General features: G+C 37.0%; 1 protein-coding gene across 1 annotated transcript in view; it reads right to left on the bottom strand.

Moving 5' to 3' along the window:
* Positions 1-7,267, bottom strand: part of GALC (galactosylceramidase) — a gene marked incomplete at its 5' end in the record, with an annotated part of 36,273 nt that extends 29,006 nt beyond the window's left edge. The window contains 4 exons of the mRNA XM_010080629.1: positions 1,617-1,756; positions 3,210-3,323; positions 5,234-5,297; positions 7,199-7,267. Of these exons, the coding sequence (XP_010078931.1) occupies positions 1,617-1,756; positions 3,210-3,323; positions 5,234-5,297; positions 7,199-7,267 (387 nt within the window). The remainder of the gene's footprint in view (positions 1-1,616; positions 1,757-3,209; positions 3,324-5,233; positions 5,298-7,198) is intronic.
* Positions 7,268-7,722: the final 455 nt, after the last annotated feature.

Genomic DNA, 7,722 nt, shown 5'->3' with positions numbered 1-7,722 from the left:
CAGGAATGCTGGTCATCCTTTCTACCAAATACCCTGGCCAGTAAAACGCATAGTCAGAAACCTTCTCACTTTCTTTTTTCTAACTGCAACATGAACACTATGACTCATATGTACCAGTAAAGGTGAAAGCATCCCCCAGGTGTAGATTACCCAACCATGTACAAGCAGACAATTTCTTGCAGGTGGGACATGTTCATTTGATTCTGATAATTCTAGATCTTCCCATAAGTGCTAATATGTGACTTCAGTAATGAGACAACCAAAAGTTACTTACTGAAAGGCTCATTTCCTCATAAAGCAAATAACGATATATTACATATGCTATAAAACAAAAGAGCAAAAGGCTAATGATGTAGAATCAGAATAGCACTAAAATTGTTTTGAGTTTCTGAGCCTTCACAGACCACACTTGCTTTCCTGTATTTCAGATTAAACCCACAATGAAATCAGACTATATCCAATGTCACTACAGTGCCTGTAGAAGTGGAAAGTCCCTTTTCTTAGAAGTATAGAATTCAGAAGACCAATCACCACGAAGTAACAATACAGAAGCCAGCCATTACTCATATATGCGAAGTGTAGAACTTACCTTCTACTCTAAGAGCACAGCAAGGACAAAATTTAACAGCAGTTGTTCCCCCTGTCCTCCCCAGTTGAACTGCTGAAGCATCACTGTGTCACCAAAAGTGCAAGATGACACAGCTGAAATAACTCAGCAACATCAAGAGGGATGCATTCCAGAGGAGATACACATCAGATACACCTTCCCACGTTACAACAGAAAGGTCAGAGGGATGGGAACCAAAGTGTCTGAAGCTTTGCTCTGGACTGCTGAAGTGATTTTCAGCTTTTCTGCAGCGAAACAACTGTCTCACACCAAAACACTTAGAAGTCCAAAATAAATGTTTCAGTAAGTATAGGACTGATTTTAGGGGAATTCTAGTCACACATTTTCTTAATCAGAAGAAAAAAATAAAAAGTTGCATCTCAGTCAAATAACAACCTTGAAAAGTGTTTTTCCAGATTGTCTGCTTCTCTCTTGTCTCCAAATTATGACGTTTTTCTCAGACATTTATTCACTACTTCCATGTATTGCACTATAACACAATAAAGTAGTTATAATGTACTGTAAAACATGCACCTTTACTATAAATAATGCAGGTAAAAATGGAAGAAGCTGTAGAGGGCTGCCCTTCCACAAAACAGTGACTATATTTTATGCCAAGAAGTCATGTTAGCTGACTTTCACAAACTGTCTTAATAAATGCCTTTTGTTAACTGGTAACTGCTGAAATCCAGGCAGAACAAGCAAGGCAGAAAATGATAAGCCCAAGACTCAAACAGATTTCAGAATTCTCAAATTCTCTGGTAACTTTGTTCTAGAATGGGTAAGGCAGGATAATAGCCATTTTACACTGTTTCTGCTTTAATGGCCATTATTCTAGAAAGACTGTAAACTAACGTAACTTCTGCCTTTCCCCTTGCAACAGAAAAGGCAAAACTGCAATTACAAAACTATTTCTATTCCCATCCCCCTACTTCAGTAATCAACAGACATGACCAAGACCTCAGGAATGAAGACACATAAAATATACAGGAGATTTTGCTTTACTGACCCCAATATAATCAATGTCCAAGTCATGATACTGCTTAGCTCCTAATATCCAAGAAACAATATAGTAAGCTGTGACATCTGGATAGTCATAGGGCCAGTTTTCACCCTTCCCTATCCATGCCGGAAATGTCCAAGGTAATCCTGGAAAGAGAGAAGCAAAACAGATTAATAAAATAAGTGGTTGGTCTACATTACTGGGTAAGCATCAATAGGAGGCTGTAACTTGTTCTACCTAAAATGAAGGAGCAGATACGCACTCCAAATTCACATAGTTCCAGTGAAGACAATGAAACATAGCTTATTTAACTGGAAAGTATGGTCTAACACAAATTCTGATCAACATATTAATACCTGCTTTTTTCTTTAAGGTAAAAAATGTTCATTACTAGACAACTGACTACACACAGGCTGTCAGTTGTGTGGTATTATCTCTAATAGGTTTAAAATTCCAAAGATTTTAGCATAAAAATTTGCTAAGTCACAGACAAAGGACCAATACTGAAGACCAAAAATTGTTAATCTCCTGGATATGAATTTCAGAAGTAGTCATGATCTGATCATAATAGAGGAAGAAAGATTAGGATCACGAAAAAGCATTTCCAAGTCTCAGGTGTTTACTGGATCTCATAGTAAATAAGAGCAAATTAACCAGATCCTGCTAAGTTTTCAGCACGACTTTGTGTAAGACACCACAGGCTAATTCAAAGGCAAACCCTCCTTCCTTTTTTGAGAGCTTGACCTGAGGGCAGAGGGAGGTTATCAATAAACACAATTAGTCATAGATGGCAAGCCTACTGCTTATCACAGCGCCTGTGGAACTGAACCTGACTGGCAAATCCTGCACCAAGTCATGCCTTGTGGCTGGATATGGCAAAGCCCGATCCCTTGAAGAGAAGGAATTGCATACTTTTTAAATTATAGATTTCTTCCCTTGTTTCATGAAAAATACATTTTTTAAAGTGTTTCAATTAAAATCTAGGGTTCCACATTTGTGCTGTTACAGCACACACACAACGCACAATCTGAACAGGGAGACAGGAAAGTCCTCTAACAACTGAACTACATATGTAAGACAAATGAGAAGACAAGAACCACTACAGTGGGGAGGGAGTGATGGGCTTGTAATAAGAACATATAATAGAATTTAGTGTGTATAACATTTACAGATTTATACCTCATGTAAGGTTACTTTATCTCTCCTGAGTTTTTTACTCTATTATTCAGAAATTCAGCTCCCATGAGAAATCATTTCTGTTCATTGTTGTGATACAGTCTTAGCATTAATGTTACTTGACATAAGCAAATTATTAGAAGGTCATTTCTTATCTATGCTAGTCGTCACATACATTCTTGTTATGCTACTTGTTACAGTAGCACAACATTCTTATATTGTGCTACTGTAACAAAATGAAACACAGTAAGCTTAAATGAAGCATCAAGGCAAGCTCACCAAATAGCAGAGATTCTACTTTGTCTACTGCAACATCAAATCATCTGCCCATTAAAATCAACATGTTAATTAAGTGTCAGATACGTAATTTAGTTGGGGGGGAAAAAAAAAAGCATTTAAATGCTACAGCGTGAAGGAATTTACCAATCAGCTTAATTTGGGGGTTCCTCTTTTTAGCTTCTTTCATCAGCCACCATTCATAGCCGCGGAAGTAGTTCTCATCATTTTCATAGTGCATATGGGAGGGTTCAGTACCATCTAGCAAGGAAAGAGACAGGTAGCTCACAATTATCTTCTGTGTCACAAGCTGTTACACATTATAAAATTTTTTGCATTGCTCACTGCCATAGTATGCAAGCACATATCTCCAACATGGTTCACACGTTCTTTGGTATGTATTTCAAAGGAAAATGAGTAGTGGGAGGGAACACACAAGACTTGCCACCCTTCATACTTAGCATATTAACTTAGCACAAATTTAATTTTTTTTTATTTTTAAGGGACCATGCCTGCTTTTAACATCAGAATGTGATTAGCTATTAGGCATTTTCTGTCCCTGGTTATGATAATACTAAATTTATATTCATTATTATCTTGGTTTCAACAACCACTAGGAAAGTTACAGCATTAAGATCAGGAGAAAAAAAAAAAAAAAAACAAAAAAAAAAACAAAAAAAAAACCACCACTTGTAGAAGCAGGTTATAGCCAAACCAAAAAGCAAACAGAAGAAGGTTATAGTTTGTTTCTTCCGTGAACGACAAGTCCAGGAAGGGAAAAGAAAGGAAGTGCCATGAAGATTTTCCAGTGGTTTTTCATGGTTTTCCATGGTGTTCTATGATTGCAGGAAGAGTTTTTGGGATTGAAGGCTATGCACTGAATTCCCTCAGGCAAAGGTAAACAAACCAGAGAAGCACAAAAGGATCACTGGTCTATGGGATGTCATTACACACAAAAGTCAATCAACAACTTGTGTACACAAATGCAACAATTACTTACGCTAAACTATATCCCTAATTGTTACAGAGATCTCTTCTGATTACTTTTTTTTTTTTAATGAAGCCTGTTGAAACAGCACATTTCACTACAGAAAACAGAATTTTTTTTTAATTTTTTTTTTTTACTTAACGCTTGACTGTTTGGAAGTTCTACTTGTCAGATACATAAAACAATTAGATTCCAAACTTAGACTCCTGATCACACTTCTGAGGTCAGAATAAGAGCTACAGATCAGTGTGTTAAGACATACACATCTTATTGTTCTCCTGAAATCTGGAAAGCCATCACACAAGTATGTAACATTCTCCTTAGCCAGCAGGAAGAGTTGCGTTTGAAGAGAAGGTCTGTGCACACATGAAGATGATTCCATTCTCCTCTAACCAGCAATTTATTGACAAAATACCAAGCTTTTAAACCAAGCATAATACTTTCCACCATGTTAATTTTTCTTAAGTAAACAAAAGAAATGAAAAACAACATCTAATTGCAAAAACACAGGCATTTAAGCATATGGGTATATAAAATGCCACAAAGATATGTGACATTTTCTATTTATTGGCTGAGACTGTTTTAAGTCAACTCTTGACCAAAATTTACTTCTGTCAAAAAAAAAAAAAGATATGAACTGTAGTCTAGTTACTGCTTCTCAGCTTCCAATCACAAGCAGTTACTAAACAGTTTCTCCTAATATAAGTACAGCAGGCTAGGCAAACTCCACCAAGACATTTTCATTTGTAATTGTGGCCAGGCAAGAAAAATACCGCCTACTCTCAGACAGAGCCACTCCAGTGAAACGTAGCAGCTCATTAAATCAACGAAACATAATTGCTTCGGGCCAGCTGCCTTCACATTTTCATGCTTTTAAGACATAAACTACCTATTCCTACACAAGTTTTACAGAGTTTGTATTGTAAAACCGGTGTTTGAGGAATGTTCTGCAATTCAGGAAGCTACTAAAGCATCCTTAAGCTTGGGGAGGGGCGGTAAGAACTCATTTCCTCTAGAATGCAACCTACTAAACATAATATAGTGAGAACGATCTCCAGAATATTAGTGTACATTTCTCTTCTACAAGTTAGCAGACACTGTTTATATTTTTCTGAAACTTAAGTAGTACAGAATGCATCTCCATGCTTCAGCTAAAGTGACATGTAGAGGTCGTGTTACTTACCTGTTGACTGTCCATCACCTCCAATCTCTACTTTGAGGATATGTAAAGAAGCACCAAAATTTGGCTAGAAAAAAGAGACAGAAAAACAAACAGAATCCTGCTGTTAACAAGAAGAATGCAATAAATAAGTGTATCATTTTGAGGATGCTAAAAATTCAATAATTTTTTTAAACACCCATTATAGATGCAATGAGAGATTATGCAAAATTCTGCTTCAAAAGGAAATCAAGCAAGATAAACAGTACACTTATCTTTAGTCAGTTTCACTGAGTCTTGCACTGTTAAGACACTTCTCCCCAGCTGTACAGATTTAAAATTGGTTATGCTTAAGTGCTCTTAAAGTAGAATATGGGCTATACGAGAAACACAACAGTCTTTTCAATGTTATTAGAAGTCAGGTTGGCTTTCTTCTAAAATCAAAATATCAAAGTTAATATTTAAGTAGATAATTTACTCTTTGGTGTAAAGAGTTACACTGCTTATATGAAAGAGCCTACATACAGGTCAGAAATAACCTGCTAAGTACAGGAAGAAAGGCAAGAAAGAAAAAACCACCACACCAGAAAACAAATGGCCACCTAGTCCACTATCCTCTTCCCCTGGCATCTGACTAGTAGAGCAGAATATAAAATTCAAGCTCATACAGGTGCTCCTACTCCCAGTATATTCCTCCAGCCATTAGTGGCTTAAGAGTTGCTCAAGACAGAAGTTACAACTAATCATTATTTTAATAACCACTAATGAGCTGTCCTCCTCCACGGAATTACTCAAGTATAATTTTGGCATCCAAAAAAATGTTTGAAGATGTGAGAATGCAATCTGATTTAAAAAAACAGAAAATAGTTTGCTTGGCTTACAAGTTCTGTATTTTTTTTATTTGTTTTTAAACAAGAAACAAATATTCCCAATTTACCATATCTCTTCCTGACATTTCTGATTTTAAATTTCTAACACATTTGCTCTCCCATCCCTGTCATGAAAGCTGACTGATACTAAAGGACAAGGAGAACAAGGTGAGGTACACCCCTCCTAGGTATCTCATGATAGTTTAAGAGGTTTTGGTGAATGAACATGTCAAAAATCCTTTCAAAATCATCATCTCTCAGATACGTTTTCTTTCACTACATGCCTATTGACTCCTTCAGGAAGATTATATCTGTAACACACAACTTTGGTCTCCAAAAAAACGTGCCTTTTGATCCCCCAGTCACACATTATGTCTTACTCTACCCTTTAAAACCAAATCTTTAAACAAGACAGCAAATTATTCCCCTCCAGCCATCTGGATTACGCTACCTGAAAGTGACATGACATCTTCATCCAGTAGAGTAATTTACAGTGCCAAGAGCAAAACAAGTTACTACTGTCCAGTGCAATGATCTTACCATACATTAAGTTGGGTAACTCCACAGGTTACACTTGCTAACTAAAGCAGCTTACAAACCAATAACATTTACACACCATCTAAAGTAGCTCCACTTATACTTGAGACTAGTTTGGAAGAGATACCCATTGAAATAATGCAGTCCGTGCAGTCATCTCCACATTATGTGAATCTATCTGTACTCCAAAAAAAAATCAAAACTGTCTCAAAGATTCAATTCCTGCAATCACTATGAAGAGCTAAACCCCTCATTTTAGCCAAAAAAACAATTTAATCTTCATTAAGCCCACATGTATGATCTAAAGATAATGAAAACATATTTTTGAACACACATTGTAAAAATATTAAAGGAATTTTAACAATAATTTGAAGAAACAGGCTCCTGAACAACATGCTGGTTGTCAAAAACAACAGCTAAAATTTAAGGTTCTGATAAAAACCAACATTAAAGTAGATGCTTTACAAGATGGTAGTTTGTATAACTTCAAATAGTGATGAATATACTACAGGAGTTCCAACATTACACAATAAGAAATTCTGCATGAAACTAGACATTATTATAGCAGTGAAACTGACATTACCGTGAACAGATAATCTAAAATCTGGGAGCGATATGGTTCTTGGTAGTTCACCAGGAGTCTAGATGTAGCCTAAAATGGAAAGAAAACATGAAAAACTAACTTTCAAACATAGAAGTATATGCCAGTTTGTCAATCTAGGACTTTCACACAGCTAACAAACCTACAGAACTAACTGTAGCAGCACGAACTTAGCGAAGCCACTACAAAAACTCTTTTCTAACGCTTCATTTGTGCGTTTCTGGTTTCGTAGGCTGCAACTGCCTTGTACTCCAGTTACCTGCAGTTTACTGCAAAGAGTCCAGATCAGAGAAACAAAGAGATCTCGCAGACATTGCAAGCAAAACGCAGCTCCCTCCCAGCACCATTTCTCCTACTCTACTCGAATCTCCCTGCCTTGGCTCACCACATGCCCAAGGCAACGGGAGCTCCTGGGGCACGCAGGCAGGAGGGCAAGGAAAGCAACTCAGCAGCTCCAAAAGTGGGCACAAACCCGCTGAATCTCACAGCTCTGCTCGCTGGAGCAC

Source organism: Pterocles gutturalis, unplaced genomic scaffold, assembly GCF_000699245.1.
Source record: "Pterocles gutturalis isolate BGI_N339 unplaced genomic scaffold, ASM69924v1 scaffold27484, whole genome shotgun sequence".
Lineage (NCBI taxonomy): Eukaryota > Metazoa > Chordata > Aves > Pterocliformes > Pteroclidae > Pterocles > Pterocles gutturalis.
This window is presented reverse-complemented; position numbering and strand designations above follow the sequence as displayed.